We start from the raw sequence: 22,495 nt of genomic DNA on the forward strand, positions 1-22,495 counted from the left end.
CGCCTGGTCCGGGTATCGAACTCGGGATCATTTTCGCCATTCTTGTCCAGCTCGGTTGCACCTTTGCATTTAATTGCATTATAATCATAAGTATAATAAATGTTTTTCCTTGTTTTGTTGGTTTTTTTTTTTGTTTTTTGTTTTTTGTCTAGATAGCGGGAAGGTTGTCAGCCCCAATGGGTGGATAGGGCGCGTCCTGTACAACTTTCTCTATAAAAGGGAAATTAAGTCCGTGGCAAGCGGAAGAGACAGAGACAGGATAAGCCCAATGCGTATGCTAACTACAAGATAGCTTGAACAATTTGCACGTCATGCGGTTGGCCGCAATATGCAGTTTCAGTACTTTTGAGCTCGGGGTAAAACGAGGAGCCAAATTAAAATAAATACACCTCACTTTATTAGCATCACCGGCCAATCACACGGCCCTGAAAAGGTTCCACTTCACCCGACAGCTGAAGAATAAATGATGTGTACTAGGTGAAAAAAAATAATTGTATAAAATCGTTCACCGAACTGTTTGTCTCGAATGCGTCAAAAAAAGTTAGTCAATAGGACCCCGTCAAGGGCAAATTAAAATACTTATTACTTCCCGAATGCTATCCTATCACTGTAGCGTAAGTTTTCTTCGCTTCTTCAGCTTGAGATGTATTTCAATAAAGAGGTATCCGATCATGCCGGCAGAGAGGAGGACCGTTAGCAACAGGAGCTTGTGAGTGACGAGAAGCACTTTCTGGACAGCAAACGCCACGATGAAACCAAGAGACTCCCAGAGACGGTAGTTGGCGAAGGCCCCTTCCTCGCTGTCCGCAAACACTATGCCGTAAAACGCTGCAAGAGGAGAGACAACGACTTAACTCAAGCGTCGGCGGCTCGCTTAAACTGCACCGTAGACTCAACCATAAAAGAATCATAATTAAAGAACGAGCAAAAAAAATTAAAAAAAAAAAAAACGAGTACGGCTATGAGAAACCTCAGACACAGACACATCACTTGTAGTTTTTCCCTGAGTTCGCCAATCTCCTTCACGAGCCTCGCGCGCATGGCACATGCTTTGACCGCTTTCCAAAGCGGAGAATTCGCGCGTGCCGTGATTTGTCAAAAAAGTCAAATTAGACGTTTTAGTGATTTATACAGCGTAAGGTTGGTCTGCCAGTAGGGGCGACACTGGTTTACACTGTAGATGAGCAATTTTGCCAGTGCATTACGACTGCTAACCTGGGGTCTTTAACGTGCTCACGCAGTAGTGATACACGACCGTACGCCGGTACGATGCTCATCCAGATCGAAACGGGCAGGGGTGGGGCTCAAGCCCAGGATCCCTAGGTTCTGCAGCGCGAGCTTTCGCTCCACGCGCGTCGAGCTGGGTGTGCGCTTCAGCCCACTCGGCCACCGATCCCCCCCCCCCCCCCCCCCCTCACTGGCCAGTTCAGGTACGCCACTGCTGAAGCGATGCTAAGAGGCACCTAAACGTGCGGGAACCTCGCTGTTGCTCTGCGAATGCGGAGCACGAGCCGGCACGAGCACTACCACTGCCTACTGCGAACTAAAGTCATAGCTGCGTCACGTATGCTCCGAATGCTTGGTGAGGTCGGTCTATTTTATTATGGCTAATTCGGGTGGTCATTTCCCGGCAAAATATTTTGCCACATCTTCGGCAAGGGCGTGGTCAAAGGCTGGCGAGTGGGCGCCGTTCGGGTGGCGCTTCTCAGACGTGTGCCGGCAATTTACCGGCTCAATGTTTGTCCGAGCTTCAAGAGGTCGGGCAGCTTGTCTGCCGGACTGTATCCGGTACCGTTAAATCCGAATCGTGAGAGGGAACCAAACGAAACAACGCTCGCCTATAGCAGGTTCGAGTAGAAAACGAGGCTGTTGAGACAGACACCCTTTCGTGCTCCGAGAAAAGATAGCAAAAGCAACGAAGACTAAAAAAATTAAAACTTTAAAGGATGCCAAATTTATATATATATATATATATATATACAATTTATCCAGTTTGCTCAAGGTCAGTTTGCTATGGAACACGGGCCGCATCACTCTTCGTACATTATTTTTTTACAGCAGTATATTAAGTTATCAGACCGCTGTAAAATAATAATTAAGTATGGATAGTGATGCAGCTCGACATTCGAACACGCATTAAAATGTCAAGAGGGGTGGGCGCAATGAGAAGAAGACCGAGGATTTCAAAAACAGGTATTAACAATAAAACAGAATATGAAAAGCGGCGCCGGCCAGCCTCCTTTGGGATCCTTGCAAAATGGCAACAGTTCCTCGGAAATTCAAACAAAATATATTAAAATTTCACGCGTGTGCGGGCAGAACCTCACCGATTTATTAATCTGCACTTCCAATAATTTCAGAATTTAAGATCCTGAAAGTTGTGCGGACTGTGGTAATATCAATATTCCGAAAACTATTGTGAAGCCGCTAGTGTTTCTGCACATCTCAGAGAGTCGGAATTTATAATGTTGACGCATACAGCGTGCTCATTGTACCATAGATTTTTCGAGGAAGAAGTTAAGAGGAAACTGAAGAGGTTCTTAAAGAAAGACGAGTTAGAGGTGAACAAACGGTTAGGGCGAAAACGAGCTGGGTAATGGTTAAACATTTTACTAAAAACCCCGAGACTGGGACGAGAAGGGACGGACTTTGTGTTTGTCCGTCCCTTCTCGTCTTAGTCTCGGGTTTTTTAGTCAAATGTTAGAAGTGACTTCTAGACTATTTTTTATCTTGTGAATCTGTATATCACGTTCGTTTTCCCGGAAGATCTATTTAAACGCGAGAAAACACGAAAATCCTCCGACCAGTTGTTACGTCATAAAATTATCTTTCGGTCGCCAAGCGCGTGTCGCTCGTGTGTGCGGCGCGTGCAATTGCAAGCCTGCCATGTATATTCCCCTGCACTGACACCAGTCGTGACGTATTTTTCTGACCCTTTTTTTTTTTTTTTTAATAGCAAGGGTGCGAGTGCATAGCTTTAATAGCCACTGAAGATGCGCGAGAGCGGAGATTCCGAAAACTCCTTTTATGACGTCACGCTCCGGGAAGGAGGGGCTTCAGCGGTACTTTGAAGATGATTTTCTGCAGCGTCCGTGCACCACATTGCAAAATAATCTCGATGTTCGTGATCCTGAAGGCCAAATAAAGACGATTTGAGCGTTTTTACTCAAATATCAAAGCGCTTCAGTTTCCCTTTAACAAAGCTGACGCGCGACCCAGGCAAATAAAAACGTCAGTTGCCGGCGCTTTGTGTTCTGCTGGAGAGGGTCACGTGGTGCACCGCTGGAGCGTTTTTTGGTCGCCGGTGCCACCGGCAAGGGCTCGCTGGTGATTGACCACCTCAATTTGCCATATGATAATCTTTTCTGCGTTACTGGGGTCGTTGAAACTAAAGTCACTGGATCTGGGAAAGTAGCGCCATTGCCTTCCCACCCGCTGGCCGGATACAAACAAATACCAACATACAGACGACAAAACCTCTCAAGGTGGTTGGCTCATCGCTGCCGGTTGCCATGGCGATCGCCATTTTGGACCCTTCGAAGCTTCGAAAGGGCCTTCAAAACCAGTCGCACCAAGATCGCTATGGAGCATCATCGTACTGAAAGCGATCCTCGGCCAATATGAGAGTCTCTGGCACTGTGCATTCAATAAAATTATCCCTCATGATTATTTCCCCTGATCTCTTACAATTGTGTTGCTCTTCTTGCGTGTTTCAAAACAGTAAAATTATTTTTTAATGCCTGCAAGCACTGACGTTGCGTGTGATGGCGGTACGAAAATGTACGGCATCATACGCGGCGTCGCTTGAAACACTTAAAAAGAGCAACATAATTGTAAATCTGGGGAAATAATCATGAGTGATAATTTTATTGAATGCACAGTGACAAACACGGTCATATTGGCGAGCCCTCACAGTGCACAAGAAACGACAACCTGTTTTCTAAACAGTGTTGAGGTTAGAGACAACCCTGCTCTATTCGATTCGAACCACTACTCGCACGTCCCTAGCAGGCACGTAGCCAGGAGGGGGGGGGGGGGGGGGGGAATCTTTTATTTTGCTGGGGCCTCCTCTCCCCCTTCCCCCTCATACAGCATTTTGTCATGACCTCCCCCCCCCCCCTCCTCCCCCCCGAAACAAAATCCTGGCTACGTGCCTGGTCCCTAGTATTTGAGTAATGTAACGCGCCTACTCACCGTTCACTTGGGTCTGCCAAACTGCGTCTCCTAAGCCCCAGCAGCCAGCGATAATAAAGAAGACGTAAGGCTCTTCGGGAGATGATTTCCAAAGGTACAACAACATGATGATGGCCGCGTTGACCATGGCACCAAAGACAAAGATGGGTATCCTGCCAACGACTTTGATGATAGACCCAAACACCATCGAAAAAATAGCATCTGTAAGTCCAAACGTGATCATCACGAAGCCGACGTTATGGATGCCCAAGGAACAGCTTACATACGCCTGAAAGAGAAAGGTACAATTTAGGGCAAGTCAAATAGAAATTCGGAAGCGTAATAATGTCAATTCACTGCAAAGGTGCAAGTGAAACGAAAATAATCCCTTGACCAGGCGGATTTTTTCAGTTGCGCACCAGTCACCTAGCTTGTCCTTAGTCCCCATTGTTTCCCCTTTTCCGGGGATTATATTCGTCATTCTTGTCCAGCTCGCTTGCACCTTTGCATTTATTGCATGATCATCATCACCTTAAAAATGCAGGCCGTTCACCCTTGTTGGTGTCAGACTGGTGGCAGCTGCTAAAACACGTTTTCTTTACTGGCGTCTAACTCCTGGTTAGCTCAGTTGGTGGAACGCTCCACTGGAAATGGAGAGGTCTCTACTTCGATACCAGGGCCAGGCGGATTTTTTCGGCCGCGCATCAGTCACCTAGCTATGTTTGGAGATTTGTGCTTGTCCTTTGCCCCCTTTGTTCCCTTTCTTCAGAGATTATTGTCGTCCGGAAGCGTGTTGGGCATGCGTATACAATATATTGCGCCCCTTTCTTCGTAGTAATGTACCCATTTAAAAAAACAACTTGCCTGATTAAAGTCGCCGACCAGAAAGGCTTGCTCAACACCGCTGTAGATTGTCAGGGGCACGATGGCCCATTGGTAAGGCTTGCGCATGTGCCTCAAGGTCTCCACCAGCAGACCAAAAGAAGACCTTTTTTTAGTATCCCCGTTCGGCTGCGTCGCAAGAGGGTCGAGGAGCACCAGTACACTGAGTGCCGAAAGGAAAGCGCACACGGTGTAGATGCTCATCAATGTGTACAACTTAGAGCTATCCGGAGGCTGTAAGTTGGCGTTGTCCGTGATCTCTTCCGCAGTTACGAAGTTCACCCCACAGCTTTCGACGCTAAAGTTCAGTGTGGCGTTGGCAGGCGGGCCACCGGGCTTGAGAACATAATAAGAGATGAGGTTGCCCCAGATCTGAGCTGTCTGGAAAACCATGAAAAAAACGCCAAAAAATCGCGTCACCACGTCGACCGTCTTTTGTCCTGTCTGCCGGGCGTACTCGGAAGCCAGGGTTGTCAGGTAAGCGCACTTGGCTGTCCACAGTGGAGCACCACCAAGGCCCAGAATGATGGACGCCGGGATCATCGTGAACCACGTCGGGTAAAAATTAGCGATGAAGTACACCGCGTACATGAGCATGGACACAACGAGCGTGTACTTGAGACCCAGCCGGCTAATCATGAACGTGGGCACGAACATGCACGACACCACCAGTGCAACGTAGATGGTTGCGAGGGTATACGTCCCAAGACCCTGCTCCGAATTGATGCTGCTCTGGAGGTTGGAAACAGATTGAAATGCTGTGAACAACAGAAGGAAGCCAGAGCTAACAACTAGAACGTTTTTGAAGATGCTCCTTCGGCTCATAATTAACACGGGAGGAAGCGCACCGTCTTGCAGATTGGTGTTCTCGCGCATTGCGATGTGGTCGCCCTTCTCTGCATAGCTCTGGCTTGAATGTTGCTTCGAGGTCATCTCCATTTGCTCAGTCGTTTTCGCCATGGAAATTTTCAGGTCTCCTGTTTGTGCCAATCATTCACGAACCTGAAATCGTAAACAGATAACAATTTTAATCCTCTCTTTTCTGCCTATGTCGGAAAGCAATTTTTTATGCCGGAAAATAGTTTTTTGCGTGTTGAAATAACTGGCTTCAGCCAGTGAGGACAGAGAAAGGTTTCTTTCAAAACGGGCAAACGTCGTTTTGTCAATGAGATTGCATGACCATTAAACCGCGTTCCCCCCGCTCCCTCTTGCCACCAGTTTAGTCCAAAAAAGAAACTTCGAAGATTCATGTTACGAGCGCATCGCGAAGCATTAATGAAAGTGTAACAAGTAATCCGAAAAATGTACTAAAAATGAGGAGGCATTCAAAACCCTGAAGTGCTTCAACCAATGATAAAAGGATGCAAGTTATCTGTTATTGGTAACTCTAGTCAACCTTTTTTTTTTTTTTTTTTATGATCTACGTTCACCGCTTTAACATTTTACTGCTTGGAGCACTAAATGTTTGACGTGGTATGAGAGGACATTCATTTTGACACCTCGTTACTTCGATCACTTAGTGCTGTCAGACTGTTTAGTGGTGATCACACGAAACACTCACAGCGCCCTCTTGCCAAAATACAAAGCTATAAGTAGGATTTTGTGTTTTCGTTGTTTATTCTCGTTGTCCTGAAGGAACCTTGTCACTAGTTAGAGATTTCATATGAAACTGAAGTGGCATCTCTTGAGGCACAATGGCACTCGTAATCGTATAAAGTTAATTTTTAAAACACCGACTTTTTTGTTTTTTATTTCGTTGTTGTTACCTCGAAATTCTGAGTTTTCCGGATAATTTCTAATTGACAGAAAATCTACCGGCAAGTGTTTTTTCGGATTTTTTTTTTTCGGATTTATTCGAAAACACGGAACCAGCTAGGTCGAACAAAAATGTTTCGCGGGAGTTGCCGATGGACCTTTTTCCGAAATGCGTACGGCGCATGCACGCGATGCTTGCCGCTCCTGGGTTCGAAATTGCGTGCTAGCAAAATAGACCCACCATCTTGTATGTTGTGCACAAGCCTCGTTTAACTAGTCCTTCTTGTAGAGATCAGTCTCCTCAAAATTTAACACAAGGTGACACACGCAAGTATATTGACGAAAAGAAGAGAAGAAAGACGCTTTTGATCGCATGGAAAGAACGAATTTCGAAGCAACAACAACCATGGCGTCAACACTTCAATGCGTTGTCATTGATTTTACGACATTAAATAGTTTTAGACTGTGCGGTGTCCGCTCTCACCTTCTATCGTAACAGCGTCTTTCTTGTCAGGCGAACGGCATGAACTCGCGCCTCAGCAACCTAGGGTGGGTTTGAGAGTATACCGAGGTCATGGGAGGGGTTCGCACGGTTTCGGGTATGAGAAGTGACGACTCAGTGGTCCGCCTTAAACGCGAATCAAATTTCCTCATCCCGGTTATATGTGACTAGAAATCCTGGAGATACTAAGAAGATAGCAAGTCAACCACCAGGATGGTGAGGGGCCCTGTCCTTCCCTAGCGTGACGTCACTTGCAAGGCATGTATAGGGAGTGGGTTAATATAGCTTAAATCGCTTGGTGCGTATTTATAATCTGCTACTTTCTTTTCTTTCGCCTTTCGCAAGAGTAAACAAAAAAATGTCTTTCTTTTTTTCGTTTTCCGTGAAATTAGGCTCAAAGAAGGCAATCGCAAGTATAAGACCGCTCGCGCGCTTGATAAGCTCGCCACGTGGAGAAAAACGAGGAACCTGCCTTTTAGATGCCCCTGGTATAAGAAGCTGAAGGCGACGCCGAAGACGTGGTCACGAAGGAGTGCGCGATAAATGCGTGAACGACGGCTTCGTAAGATAAGACAGATAAACCTCGATGCAGAAGCGAGCGACACTCAAGTGGGTTTCGGGGAGCGTACGAAAGTTCTGAGGCACGCTGCCGCCGTTTTTGCTTTATAGGCAACCTGCGGTGCTGTTTGGTTTGGCGCTATCTACCGACTGAAGCCACAAAAAAAAAAAAAAAAAAAAACATTCGATATGCCTGGAAGTGGCGACTGCATTATTCAAACGTGAGCTATTACTTTGGGAGCACCGCTTAGCTATAGTGTCTGAAGCAAGAAATGATGGGTAGGCCAGGAAGCCGTGGGAGTGTCCCTGCGGGCCATTCGGAACAACGGAGTGAGGCACGTGACTACGTATCGCCGGAGTGCGCTTTTACTCTAAAGAAGGCTTTTCGCTGCGTCATGCTCCAATATGTGTGCGTTCTCCTCGTATACGTAGAGCATATCGAAGCCGTCGGAAGGCAATGTAAAACGTGCTCTTCACCCTTTGCCATACAACGAGACAGGCTAGAACCGTAGGCTCTCACTCTGCTGGCGCCGCCTGGCCGCTGCCGGCTGGCACTATAAGAAACCCTCCGTAAGAGCAACTTTCGCTTGTAATTTCTCTGAGATGTTCTACGGGGTATGAAAAAGGTCAAAGGAGCGGGCAGGAGGACAGGAAAAAGGGGGGAGCAACTTGAAATGCGTCTAAATTGGCACCAATCGTGTTAGATGTGACTCTGCGCAACGTGGTACGATTCGCTTGGAGTAACATCATCCTTCGTATACTTACTACCTACGCACTGTATAGACCGACACGCGGGCTTGACGTCACGGCGCTGCGGCGGCGCTGCGATCGCGCTGGAGCCGAGGGGTGTGGGCAAAAGGGCGCACGTATCGCATGGGCGTCATAGTATTTCAGCATGCCGCGAAGCTGTGTTGCCGTTAATCTCACAGAAATGTACAAGAAAAGTAGCGGAGTGAGCTTCTACAAGTTCCCGGCAGACGCTAAAAGGCACAGAAGGTGGATAATATCCAGTGATCGAAAATTATGGTCGCCTCGCGCGTTTAAGCGGCAAGCACTTTCTTGGAGGCAAGTTTGAACAAGTGCGGCTTCCATTTCAATCTCCGTTCCGAGCTTTGCTTATGTACAGGGAAACCGTCCTCTGATCGAGACCACCCGGATTTTGTTCCCACGGTGTTCGCGCACAAAGCACCGGTCAAGCGCTCGTCGGAGGCTCGCTACGCCTGTGCTATCCAGCAGAAGGGGATCGGCAACAAAACGGCAGTGTTGTAGGCATTACCAAAAAAAAGTAACGAAATACGTTACTCGTTACTTGCAAATCAAAGGTACGCATTACTGAGCTACATTGCCTAAAAATAAAAGAAACGCGTTACCGCTACCGATAAAAAGTAACGCACGTTATTTCTGCGTTACTTTTTTAAATTATGATTAAACACGTTTTACGGTTTTGACGATACAGGTATGCATAAGCTCATATATCAAGAAACATAATGTTCATGCAGAAACAGAAGATAATTACTTTATCTCTTTTTACGGTTTCACCTAAATACTGACGAGAAAAAATGCAAAGAAATACATATGGCTTGACGCCTAAAAACACGGAAAAAATTGAAATGTAATTGTAGTAACGAGTAACGTAACTACGTTACTTGAAATAGTAACGTAAGTACGTTACCCGTTACTGTGTCGAAAAAGTAACGAGTAGGTAACTACGTTACTGAAAAAAGTAAAGCGTTCCTGGTAACACCGTTACTTATAACGTGTTACCGCCAAGACTGCAGAACGGACAAAGCGTTACTGCTTGTCATGCCTTGTGGTCCTAAGAGTAGGAAAAATAGCATACCTTGACTTGAATACGGTGTGTGTATTTATTTAATTAATAAATACACTTCTGCAGACCCACAGTCTGCTGATCCCGCCGGCAGTGCGGAAACCGACTCGAAGTAATCGTAGGCCTGGAGAGACTTGTACGCCTGCTCCGTGTCGGCCGTGAACTGGCTTGGCGAAAAAACTAAATAAACGACGAAGTGAGCCGTCGACTTCGGTGGCAGCAACTTCACGTCGGAAGTCCAGCAGGCCTTGTTTACGGCGTACGGATCCTCGTAGGCAACGCCGTCCACGCACAGTTTGTTTCGATACCGCCGCCGTTCAGGCTAGGGTAGCGAGCTCAAATAGTCGGGCATAGCATACGACATACGTTGCCAGGAAATACGACTCACAAAAAAAGGTAGAAGCGTCCCTACAACGTCAACAACGAGCGCACGCCACACAACGCAATGGCGAAAACACGGAGGGCCGGGTCGCTTTTGCCCATATAGCTACCGCGCATGCGCGGCCTTCCGGCCGGGTTTGTAAACAGAGCCGCTCCGCGTGTCGGTCTTTTTCATCCTCAGTCGCATGGGCGCTGCCATCTTGAAATCACGTGACGCGGCCGCCATTAGGTTCCTTCAACTCGCTCTCCCCTCCGCCCCTTGGCGGGTCCGTTGTATTAGTGCTTTCCGTCGCGTTTCACCGGGATTTTATGCCTTATTATGTAAATTTTGATACTTATATATTCTGCCTAATTGCATGACATGATGATGACCATAACTTCTGCCGTTAACTTTGTAGCCCGATCTGACTACTTTTACAGTCGGTGTACCGAATGCGTGAGGATGAGGCACAGGAATCAGCGTTAGCACTGAATCACATTGATTATATAAATGACTAAGACAGCACGAAGGTTCAGAGGTCAATTACTTGTGACAACTCAGGTTTGTGTACTAATAGTGGCCTAACATTTGCAATTAGAAGCGCGTATATTTATGATTTAAGATCGGAAGGCGTCAAGTATACTCACCGTAAATGGAGACTATGTGTTTCTGAAAGCATCGTCATTCGTATTCATAACAGATCAACAACAGTTTTTGTTCATTATTGGAGGGAGCTCGTGGACGAGGTAGACAACGAACGTTTCACTTGCATTTTATCCGATGCTATAGAAATAATGGTACGTGCACATCAGGTGATTTGTTTGTTCATAATATCACACCTACATGTGTATGACGTTCTCAATCGTTCTTTTTTTTTTTTTTTTCTTTGCGATATAAACACTCGGTTGGCCCATTTAGGTATGGATTTTAAGAAACTCTACACAGTGGTTGGTCCCATTTCGATAGTTTTTCAAGCGATTCATTGATTGTCTTCAGGTGACCACTTCAATTCACTTCATTTATTTTAACACAAGGTTGGGACTTCCCATGTAACAGACTGCCACAGACAGCTTAAGAGTACCGAGTTTTAGAACAGCGTACGCAAAATCTTTGATTACGCAAAGAAAAAGCGTCGTCTCTGTGCGCTAATCCAAAACGCGGTTTGAGCTCGGCACATGCGCCTTAATGACAACGATTTTTTTCTTTTCTTATTGTCTTCCGTACGCAAAAAAAAGAAAAAGTTGCATAGGTACGCTCTTTTAACTCTTGCCAGTGCATGGAGTTCTCAATCTTTGACGCCGAAGAAAAGCCGTCTGCATAAAAAAAAACACCCGAGTCCAACGCTGTCCATGAAAAATTGAGGTTTACATTTAGTGGCTGGCGACGCCGAAATTCGCAAAGCGCATCTGTTCAAACAAATACATATCTGTTTACGCAGGTCCATGAAGTGGCGCCTAGCGTTAGACTTCAGCCAAACTTTCCGAGGTACTTCTCCTATGTCCTTTAATTTCATTTGGCCAATTTTACGGACGTCAGACTCAATGTGACGGGCCTGTCACTTATATGATCACATATCTTGTGTACGCAAATGTCCATATAAAAAAATGTTTATTTCCTGGCGCCTATATTGTGAAATGCTGCTTATGGGGGGAGTACTTTAACAGGGCTGATAATTAAAGAAATTTCCTACTCGGCATGGGTTTCACTCTCAAAACAATTTCTTATTTTTTTTTAATACTCTGCGTCATTGTACAAAACTTTTTTAGTCTGCGAAACGCACTAAAAGTTTGTTCTACACGAAAACAAAAGAGTAGTAGTAAACTCGCGAGTTCATCTGTTCTTAGTACTTACCGATTCAGCACATTGCTAATCTAGCTGTCGATCTCCTCCTTCACATTCACGTATTACTAGTCTCTTCATTGGTTTATTTTTCTAGAAACTAGCGTCATCAGGTACGAACGTAGACGATGGTAGTCTTGTCTGTACATCAGTTCAGTCGTTTCGCCACCGACCATAAGCAGATGCACCAAAAATGTACGTAAAAAAAATAAAAGAAAACGCAATTTAGGGTTGAAATTACTTCGTAGTCTTCACAGTGGCTCAGTACCACTGTTTCATTGATAATGTGCTGCAAGGGGAACATTCGTATCACAAAATTAAGTATAAACTACGTAAAACAGCAACATAGCCGCGTGCACGTTGAAACCGAAACCAACCAAATTGAAGCAACTTAATGGATGGATGGATGAATGAATCCGGCTGAGCCCTTTAGATTGGGTGGTAGCTTACGCCACCTAGCCATTTGTTTTACCATTTAAGCTTGGAATATTTAAATGTGAAAACTATATTCACTCCGCACTGAAAAGAAAGTGAGGCTATAAAGCCCTCTTGCCATCAGTTAATAAGAAAATACCTAGTTTTCTCTCGCTTTCTGCCACCATTCACTTAATCTTTGCTTGGTAATCTCTACTGTCTTGAAATCCACTCTTCCTTCGCTGTCTCTAAAACCCAATGACTTTATTAAATCTATGTTGTCTTCGGTAGGCATAGGGTGAAGCCCTTTACAGTAGATTATCAAGTGATCAGCCGTCTCGTCCTCCTCTCCACAAGCAGTGCACACTGTATCCATTTCCTGGTACTTCGCTCTGTATGTTCTGGTTCGCAGAACACCCGTCTTCGCCTCAAACAACAATGAGCTTCCCCTAGAATTGTCATAAATGCTTTCTTTGGCAATAACTGTTTTGTTTAATCTATAGCTTTCCAGAGCCGTCTTTGTCTGCATTCCCTCTAGCCACCGATCTCTTTCAGTGGCCTTAACTTTCTTTTTAACTGAGACCTGCTCTTCCGTAACTCCACCATAGCCTAAAAACTTTCCTCTTCATTTCCTAGTGCGCTTTCTCCACAGCAGCGAGTATGTTAGCGCCCTCTATCCGCCGGTCAGGCAACTACTGAGATCAAGAGGCCATACGGATCGTTCTGGAGTAGAAAGCTTTATGGAAAGGGTCAAGCATACTACGATGAATATACAATAATGTGTGAAGTGCCCTTTTGAGGGGAACCCGGACAAAATGATTCCGAACAACATCGTCCCAGTCAAAATGGTCTCGTTCAAAACGGCCCGGACAATGGTGCGAAGCGCGAACCCGGAAAAAATAGTTTCAGTTAGATTTTGCAGCATGGTTTGCTTCCACTTAGGGCAGGAATCTCAAACACACGGCCGGCAAGCATCCCGCGACTGCGAGCCCTCGTTCCTATGCCTCGATCGACGAAATGTGTCAAAAATATATGTTTAATATCGTCGATTCATTTCCGCTCAAAAAAGAGTTCTGCTCATATAACGTTTTCAGGCATTTTGCACTATTGTGTTTTATTTTGAAAGGAGTATTGTTTCGTCGAAATATTTGTTTATCTGCACTTTTTCATGTAAATCAGCCAGAATGGCAATACGTAGGCTACACGTGCGAGCTCTTTGCTCAAAAAGGCACCTCGGCTGCAAAAACTCTTGTTCAGCAGAAGCAACTGACAAACATAAAGCTATGAGGTCGGGCTCCTATCTGTCAGACAATGAAAACATTTTCTTAGGATGCTGCTATAAAAATCGTCAGGAAAGCAAAAACTGCCGTATGAAGAGATATGTATTTTTCTTCCCGTTGCCTGTTGAGCCGAGTAAATTGTGCGACAGGGAAAGTACGGTATGTTTGCCCTCCTTCTATTGAAAACTGCCACTAGTGTGGTGTGGTAGTGTTTTAAATTTCCTTATAACATCAGGTGTGGGCCCAAAGTAGTCGTATATGCAGATGAAAGCTAAAGATGGCAAGACAGTGAGCTTACAAAAAGCAGGAAGCACAAGGTTCCTTGTCTTGAAAATCTCTGGGACGCCGCTAGGACAGACGGCTGCTTTGCAACGTGAAACAGCAATGCTGTTTGTTTGTTGTTTTTTTGTCCCAAAATAATAAAATATCACCCCCCCCCCCCCCCTTCTCTTCTGTTGGCCTTTGTCCTTTCGAGGATGGGCTATCTGGCCCCCACACTCGAAGGAGTTTGAGACCCCTGGCTTAGTAAATTGCATGCACCTGCTGCAAATGGAACATAGAGAAAAGTGTGTTCTATAATATACTTATTGAAGTTACAAAATGTTAGCTCTTTTAAACTTCAAAAAATACAAGGACTGGAACAAATATGGTGCCTAATATTTTGTTGAGCGCACGATAATAAGGTATTTTGATGACACCTAATAAAAAAATATGTATACAGGGTGTTTGAGCTAACTTGTGACGCCACACGTGTCAAACAATACTGTTGACAGTCCTATTGAGCAAGTCAAGATATGTTTCGGTGATGCACCAAACTGGCTAATTAACACAAACTACTTTGCTATTTATTTAGAAATAATTACGTTTATCGATGTTTGAAAAAAAACGCGCGACACCTTAAAAATCCCACGTGACTACCCGCTTGCGAACTACGATGTTAGTGCCCTTAGTCACGTGAGATTTTATTATCCTTAATTTCGCGCGCTTTCCTTAAGCCTCTAAAACATTATTTGGACACACAAAAGCTACCTTAGTGGGAACGACACGAGGGGATGTCTCTCGGCACGCTCTGGAACTTTTGTATTGAAGGGTTTGCGAGCATATTCATATTTAAAACGTTTGCTAATTCATCTGCGTTAATTAGCCAGTTTGGCACATCGGAACAAATACCTTGACTTGCTCAATAGGACTGCGCACAATACTGCGCTGGTTCAACGAGTGTAGCACTCACCATTGGATGGAAGCGCCGAATAAAGAGGGACGAAGAAGTAGACAAAGACGTGGCGCCTTCTCTACTTCTTCGACCCTGTTTGTTTGGCGCTTCCGTCCAACGATGTACCAACTAGCCCATTTTTCAACCTTACTAAAACACTCAACAGTTTGTTGTTGTTTTTTTTGTTTTTTTTAATCTTGGCACAATTTAGCTGAAACACCCTGTAAATGTTCACGATTGATGTCTTTCATTTATCATGAACATTCGTTTTCTTCTTTTTTTTTATGATTCATTGCCTTAAATCGAAGTGTAAAAAAACGCGTTCGCAAGATGTGACTATTCTCAAAATCGGAGAGCAGCCGGCGCTACGATCAGGTAGAAAAAAATCTGCGCTGAAAACACGACGTGCATGGCGTTCGCCGATGTTCTTCGTGTGCGTTATCATCGACTAATCCCAACAAGCGCTGAGAGTGCGCTGCGACCTTGCGTTTTCTTTGTGTAGTGACTTACTGCCTTCGATAGCGCTCTAACCTGCGGTGAAACGAAGTATAGAAGGTGCACCCCCAAATATCAGCCGCCTAAGAGCCACAGATCTGAATAAACGAAAATTGATATTGAAGACTTGGGCTGCACCTAGTTGTTTCGTAAAAATACATATACGACTAAATGCTGGATTACATTAAACTATCCATTCAACATCTGTTGAATAAATCTTCAGAGTAGCATTTCACCAAAAACAACTAAAAAGAGCCCAAAATGTCAAGATGTTCTATCGGGACATTTTGTCCGGGTTTATATTTGGGACTATTTTGTCCGTATACACTTTGTCCAAAACCATTTTGTCTGAAACCATTTTGCGCCACACCCCTATTGAGGTGCAGAAGTGTCGCTTGAGCAATTCATTAGCTCGATCAACTTAGAGGCTCGTAACTTAACTGCCCTGGGTTGCCAATGAGCGAAACGTCAACGCTAAATGAACCGCGAAACTTTCTTTTTTTTTTTTTTACAAAAGAAAACACGTGACAAGTTTACGGGCTGCGAAAACTCCACCGAGTCATATAGACGAAACAAAAATGAATGACCACCTCACCTGGATAGGTTCGCGATCGCAGGTCGAAGAAGTAGAATCTCTGTCCTCGAAGTACAGACAGAGGTAAGTGTCGCGTACCGCCGAGTTCGCTGTCCGTCCACCCTTCGTTATCGGACGCACGCATGCGGTAGCGATGTGTGCCTGCCGTAATCATAGCGAAATGGGAAAGACCGAACACATATCGTGCAACCGAAAGTGGCAACAATTTTATCTAGGTTTATTTTCACGTCCGCGGGGCAGGTTCGTCTTTCCCAACCAGTCTTTCACCACACGTTGCAATATTTTTTTTTTTTCTCGACGCAGCGTTTTAACAAAGTTCGCTCGCATACACGTTGTCCTTGTGTGCCGTTACATTCGCGTACTACGTAAGCAGCGTTCGCGCGTGCTGCGACTTTAACAGCGGGTGCGTGGCCTTAACTCGGGAAAAGTCCCTGCGCCACGCGAACAAGGGAGAGGAGACAATATTCGTGTGCTGTAGGCAGTTTACCGCATGTGTTTCTTTTGACACCAAACAGGCGTCGCCGCTGTTGTTGCGTCTTCACGTGCAATGATCAGTATTTCCGGTGATAAACAAAGTTACTCAGGCTGCGTGGTCAGACTCACGTCGCAGCTCCGTAAACGTATGTTAAAATTATAGATGTGGCCATAAAACAACTTGGTTTGTCGATGATATCCTTTGCACATTCTGGGTTTCGCGTAGGAAGGTCCGAATCGCCAAGCTTATTTCGTGTTGTCAGCGCGAAAAATTCGGTGTTTGTCGCGATAAGTGGAACTAGCTAAGGAGAAAAGTGGATATTGTAAGAAAACCGACATGTAGTGCGAACGTTCACGCCGCAACTCAAGCAACTCTAAACAATTTTTGAAAGTGCGTTTGTTTTATAAGTTACTCTCGCGCAGTATATCATTTCCGATCGACAGCGGTGTCAAAACATTACGTCTTGGCACACGCGAAGTCAAGACATGATTCAAGAAACTTTGGAGCTGATAAAATTAAGAAAGAAAGCAAAGAGTTGGCAGTTTTTAGCAGGTTTGACACGTGTCGGGAACAGATGACTTGATGAATTTTATGTTTCGCGTTTCACGTTAACTTCATTTTTTTTTTATAAATTAGTTAAGAGTCGGCGCTTTGTGCGTGTACTTTGTCTTCTTGTCCTTCGTTTCTTGCGCTGTCTATTTGACCGTCAACATGTACCACCAGCTCTCCCAACTTTGCGCCGTATTCAAGAAAGGGGAAGTTCGAGTTTGATGCAAATAATTGGTAATGTGGGATCAAAGATGAAGTGTGTAATGCGACGACGAAACTTGACGAGCTCTAACTATGGGCACAGCACTGCATGCACTCTGAGGATCGACAACTCAAACGCGTAATTGTGTTGAACTTTGTCGGCACGAACAGAGTACAGCACACGGGACAAGCTCTCTGGCAGCGCGTTGAGATGATTAACACTGCTCGATATTCTCCCGTGTTCTCTGTAACAGTCAAGGAGTGGAGCGAAAAACTAAGAGAAGTCTTATACGTTATGAGCAGAGCATTTAACTCACAATTTAAATCAATGCGATTTAAATCGTGACTTAAATCATTATTTAAATCATCATTTAAACCGTGATTCAAATCAGGCTAATTTTATTGTGATGATTTCAATCAAACCTCTCCCGCAAAAATAATCCCGAAAAGATTTTTATATACAGATTTTATGCTTGCTCTGTGTGTTAAAATTAAAAATATCATCAAGAAAGAATTATGTATATAAGGCTAAACACGAGCAAAAATGAGTGCTCTGCTGAGCTAATCGAATGGTTGAGTTTGATTTCTACATGGTGCGACCGTAAGAGTTAACACATTTCGGCAGGCCTTGCTAAAATTCGAAATCAAAACATAATACCCGAAATTGGGTACGCGAACAAAGTTTCGCAATAAGTTTTATGTGTATATTTAAGGGTTCAAATCAAAGATGGTAAAATAATACAAATAGAGCGAAAACGGCGGCCGGGCATTTTTTATGCCCTATACAGGATGTTCGTTGTTTGCACACTGGTTTGTGAGCTTGCTTCCAGGTGGTCATTGTTCGTATATTTCGTTAAAAGTAATAATTATCGCCATTATCTCACTCATCGCCAGCCTCTGCCATTGGTGAACGCGTTTTGGCCTTCAGCAAGACACCCGGGAGCAAGCTTATAAACCAGTGTGCAGACGACAAACAGGCTGGTATAGGACATGACAGATACACGGCCTCCGATTTCACTTTATTTTTAACATTTCACTGCCTCAAAATTGAACTATGAAAAAAATAGATATAAAGGTTTTTGCGAAACTACGCTTGTGTGCCCAATTTCAGGTATGTACGTTTGGAATTCGAATTTTGCGAGGCGTGCCAAATGTGTTGGTCCTTACAGCAGCACCCTCTATCTTCGAAGTCGTTCGTCGGCTACGTAACGTCATATTGCAACAAAATCAGAACGCAAAGGGAATATACAAAAACTAGAAAAGTAATATCCTATTGCAATCAAGTCAAAACGCGAAAGAAAAATCAAATAAAGCTATTTAATATCCTAAAAAATATCAAGCCGTTTTTGTTCTAGTATGGCAGGGATGGCACCAATAAAAAGTTGTTAATTAAGCTATCCTTTACATCAATAATTCTTTCTTCCGCATTGTTATCAGTGTCAGAGTAGTTGACTGATCTCCCATGTTAAAAAAATACATTCATACTTTGTCTCATCCTACGATGGACTAAATGTCAAAGCCACGGGCCGCGAGGTCCAATCACGTTGCACGCTAAACTATGACATGTTTAACATTGATTAGGGGTGGACGAATAATGCTCGAATCCAAAAGCGCTGCATCATTTCTATAGCTTCGACACCACAAAGAGCCTTATTTTGTGGCTTTCTTTGCGGTGTAAAATAGGTGAGTCACTCAGTGCCATTCAATTCGAACCACTGTCCGCCCATCCCCGCTAGTGGTCCTAGACGCAGGCAACGACACCCGGCAGGCAACGAGCGGAGGGGGGGCAGTCGCGGGCCACCGTTGCGGGTGCCGCTGAACCTAGTGACGCCACTGGTTAGAACCAAGTTTGTCTTTTTTTGTGAATAACAGGCGAAGCACCCGAGTCAAAAAGGAGCTTTCGTAGATTGCTTCTTTAGCTCCGAATCTCGTATAGCGGAGGTAGGCGCTGCTACTGAGCATGCGCACCGCTAGCTTTGTCTGCACAATGCCAGGGATCATTTTCGGAGGCCGTAAGCTAGCGGGATGGCGGGTGCGGTTGCAGCTTTTGGTGCCGTGTCAGCCTACAGCTAAAGGGATGCACCTATACTCTTTCTTTTAAAAACATTATTTTATTTTGACAAGGACTACTATAATACGGGCGTATGAGAAATGAAAAGTAGTGGGTTGCAGAACATTTTCGAAAGATATAAAAATTGTTTCTATTGTTTTCTTGATAAGTGTACGGCAGGGTTGGGCGGTATCGTGATACAAATGTATCGCGATAGTATTTCAGAAATACATTTCGTATCTGTATTTCTGTATCGCGATACATTATTTTCACCAGTATCCGTATTCCTGTATCGAAATACATTTGGAATGTTTCTTTGTATCGCGATACAATCATAGTGAAATGTATTTCGTTACATTTCTCGAGAAATACTCCCCCCCCCCCCCCCCCCTTTTCCCGAAAAAAAAAAAAACAAGTCCGAACGCTTTTTTTTTTTTTTTTTTTTACTTCTGAGGGCACCAGAGTCAAGGAGATGCTGGGGCATTGTTACTATGCTGACCAAGGTTCCTTTTGATTCTGCAAACTATTTTTCTATGCGTCCTCTTCTCACTTCTGAGAAGTGTTGCGTAGTCGGGGACTCGAACCAGGTGGCGTGCCAGGAGTGGAGTCAGTGCATCTTCTGCCGCAGGTCCTTAGGTAGGAATTTCTTGAGTCATTGTTTGCTGGCATCCAATGCCCGCTGCTAACCGTCTCTCTTGCCTTAGCGTACAGAGTACACCCAGCCGGCAAAGCTGAGTCACATTCCATTGCAGCACCAGTTTGGCGGTGGTCTACTTGAAATAGTAGGAAGACTCACGCTGTGAAGTTCAACACATATTCGAATGCATCTGCGGCTGCGCCCGTAACATTGCATGGCTCAAGGGTACGTCATCAGCCGACGTGAACGTGACCCGCTGCTCTGGTGATCCGAAACCCAGAAGGAGGCCAGAAGTGGCCTCGCTGTGCCATCCCATACTACGTACTCCCGCGACTCGTCTCGAGACTGCTGTTTCTCGGACAGCTCGCACCTGTGCCGGCAATATCAGCTCGCAATCCACGAAGGTCTCTGTTTGGATAATGCTAGGCAAAACTTGAGGACTACATTCCGTGCGTCGGTGGCGGAGGGTCGGTAGTAAGGAACTTCAGAAAAGGGATATATCGTTTTTTCAACCGTAACAGAAGATAAAACATGTATTCCAAGATGCTTCAGGTGGTTCACTATTCTCAAAAATCCCAAATGACACTGCATTCACAATCTTCAGCGAGGTAACCTACAACGAAAGTACGTATTGTCCTTTCATACACGGCAGCGTGGTAAGGTTTCATGTTCAAGGCCACACCTACAGATAAAGAATACTATAGTTCAGGGGTGGCCAGGCTGGCCTGGCCTAAGAGCCGCAAACAAAACCACGGAACTTCTAAGAGCCGCGGGAGCGGGGGGGGGGGGGAGGGCAAATTCAACTTTTGTTCAGAGTCTGACGGTACGTATGGGGGCACAAGGCTGTGCGACTGTACGTATGGGAGTACAAGGCTGTCAAACTGCAAGCTGCAGTGTGCTTTATTCTGAAATCCTTTCTTTTTTTTTTCCTGTGAAAACGCGGAAAGGGGCGAAAGGGGGGGGGGGGGGGGGGGGGGTGTCCCCTTACGAGGGATCCGCGAGCCGCACTTGAACCAGCAAAGAGCCGCATGCGGCTCGCGAGCCGCGGTTTGGCCACCCCTGCTATAGTTCATTCCACCGTGACATCACGTGATCAATGTTGACAGGATTCCCTCGTCAGACAGACAGGATGTCATGAAAGGGACCGCGGTCAGCCCTTGATGGAACGTTTTTTTGGGCCCATTGAAGACTCCTTGTCGTCCGAAACCACTACCTTCAAGGCAGAGTGCCAAGCCTACAGGAAAAGTAATGTCGGGATCGAAAACATCCACTTCAAACTTCAAGCTTCATCTCAGTTGGCGTCTCAAAAAAAATTTTGAAAACATATTGCACTACCAGTATTTCTGTATTTGTATTTCTGCACTCCCTAAAATGTATTCCTGTATTTGTATTTCCAAATACTTTTTGCCTCTTTTTAAAATGTATTTCCGATACGTATCGCGATACATTTTTACAGATGTATCTTAGTATCAGTATTTTAGCTACTATTTTAATGTATCCCAGTATTTGTATTTCCAAATACATTTTTGAGTATTCCTGCCCAACCCTGGTGTACGGGAAAAGTAACGTGAACGCAATTCGTAACGTAACGAGTAGAGTAATCCGTTACTTTTCAACGAAAGTAATATGTAACGGTAATTCATTACATTTGAGGCTCGGTCATTTGTAATTGTAATTCATTACATTTTTCAAGTAACGAGCACAAGTCTGCATCAAATTAATCTCACTTTAATCACATTAAAACGTATTTAAATCAAGTAAATCTTATTTAAATTAAATAAATCTCAACTAAATCAAATAAATTTGATATAAATCAAATAAATATGATTTACTTGACTTTTCCAAAAAACAATCATATTTTTTTTTATTCTGGTCATGAGTATCAGGGATAATGTCCAAAGTTGCAAAAAAATTGAAATCATTTCATGGTCCCTTTAAACAGAAAGGAAAAAATAGAGCGCGCACATTCACGCAAAAGAAAGAGGATATCATTAATAAAAACAAATGTTGAGTAAACAATGTATTTTTTTCACTAAACGTTCTCTTTTTTTTTTTTTTTTACTTCTCGCAGTAACGGCTAACGTAGATACAAAAAAAAAATGGTGCCAACAGGAGTTTATTTTGCCCATATACGTAGATCCTGTTCACTTCATGTAAAACTAAGACCAGCAGCCTCCAAATGAGCGTCCATGGTTTCTTGAAAGATTAGTCGGTCGATAACACAAGGTATGTGCCGTCAAGGCTTGCTGAAGCGTCGGATTCGTCCAACACAGACCTCTATTGCACGATCGCTGGACTGCAAACGGTAACTTAGCTGGCGTTTCGCCAAAGTAACGTCGGAGCTCTAGACAAAAAAAAAAAAGAAAAAAAGACCGGCTTATTAATCTACGCCAAGGCCACAGGTGGGAAAACCTGCTGGGTAGCGGGTTGAAACGAGAGGTTCGGTGCCTGATCGAAATCGCTGCACTTTGCTCAGTCTGAGTCGGCCTCGAAAACATTGCCTATCAATTGCCTCTCTATACTTTCGAAGCGTGTTTAACGTTTATAAATAGCATCGTTAACAACAAGAACAAATAGCAGTCGTACGTTCGAAGCGCTGCCAAAATTGATAAATAGCTGTATGAAAAACAGAGACAAGAAAACAGCATGAGAAATCGACCGTTTGAGAAGATAAACCGTCAATCAGCC

At 44.5% G+C, this 22,495-nt stretch overlaps 1 protein-coding gene across 2 annotated transcripts; it reads right to left on the reverse strand.

Moving 5' to 3' along the window:
* Window positions 1–374: 374 nt before the first annotated feature.
* LOC8030852 (protein unc-93 homolog A) lies at window positions 375–16,057 on the reverse strand. 2 transcript variants are annotated; one of them, XM_029971964.3, is made up of 4 exons: window positions 15,896–16,057; window positions 5,038–6,057; window positions 4,195–4,462; window positions 375–828 (listed from the first exon to the last, which is right to left on the reverse strand). In XM_029971964.3, exons 2-4 carry the CDS (start codon window positions 6,013–6,015, stop codon window positions 605–607), a joined length of 1,470 nt encoding a protein of 489 aa, XP_029827824.2. In that variant the 5' UTR covers window positions 6,016–6,057; window positions 15,896–16,057; the 3' UTR covers window positions 375–604. The 2 variants fall into 2 exon arrangements, with proteins under 2 accessions (XP_029827824.2, XP_029827823.2); XM_029971963.4 differs by lacking the exon at window positions 15,896–16,057 and adding an exon at window positions 7,785–7,950.
* Window positions 16,058–22,495: the final 6,438 nt, after the last annotated feature.

Source organism: Ixodes scapularis, unplaced genomic scaffold, assembly GCF_016920785.2.
Source record: "Ixodes scapularis isolate PalLabHiFi unplaced genomic scaffold, ASM1692078v2 PGA_scaffold9__187_contigs__length_104089568, whole genome shotgun sequence".
In the NCBI taxonomy this organism is placed as follows: Eukaryota; Metazoa; Arthropoda; class Arachnida; order Ixodida; family Ixodidae; genus Ixodes; species Ixodes scapularis.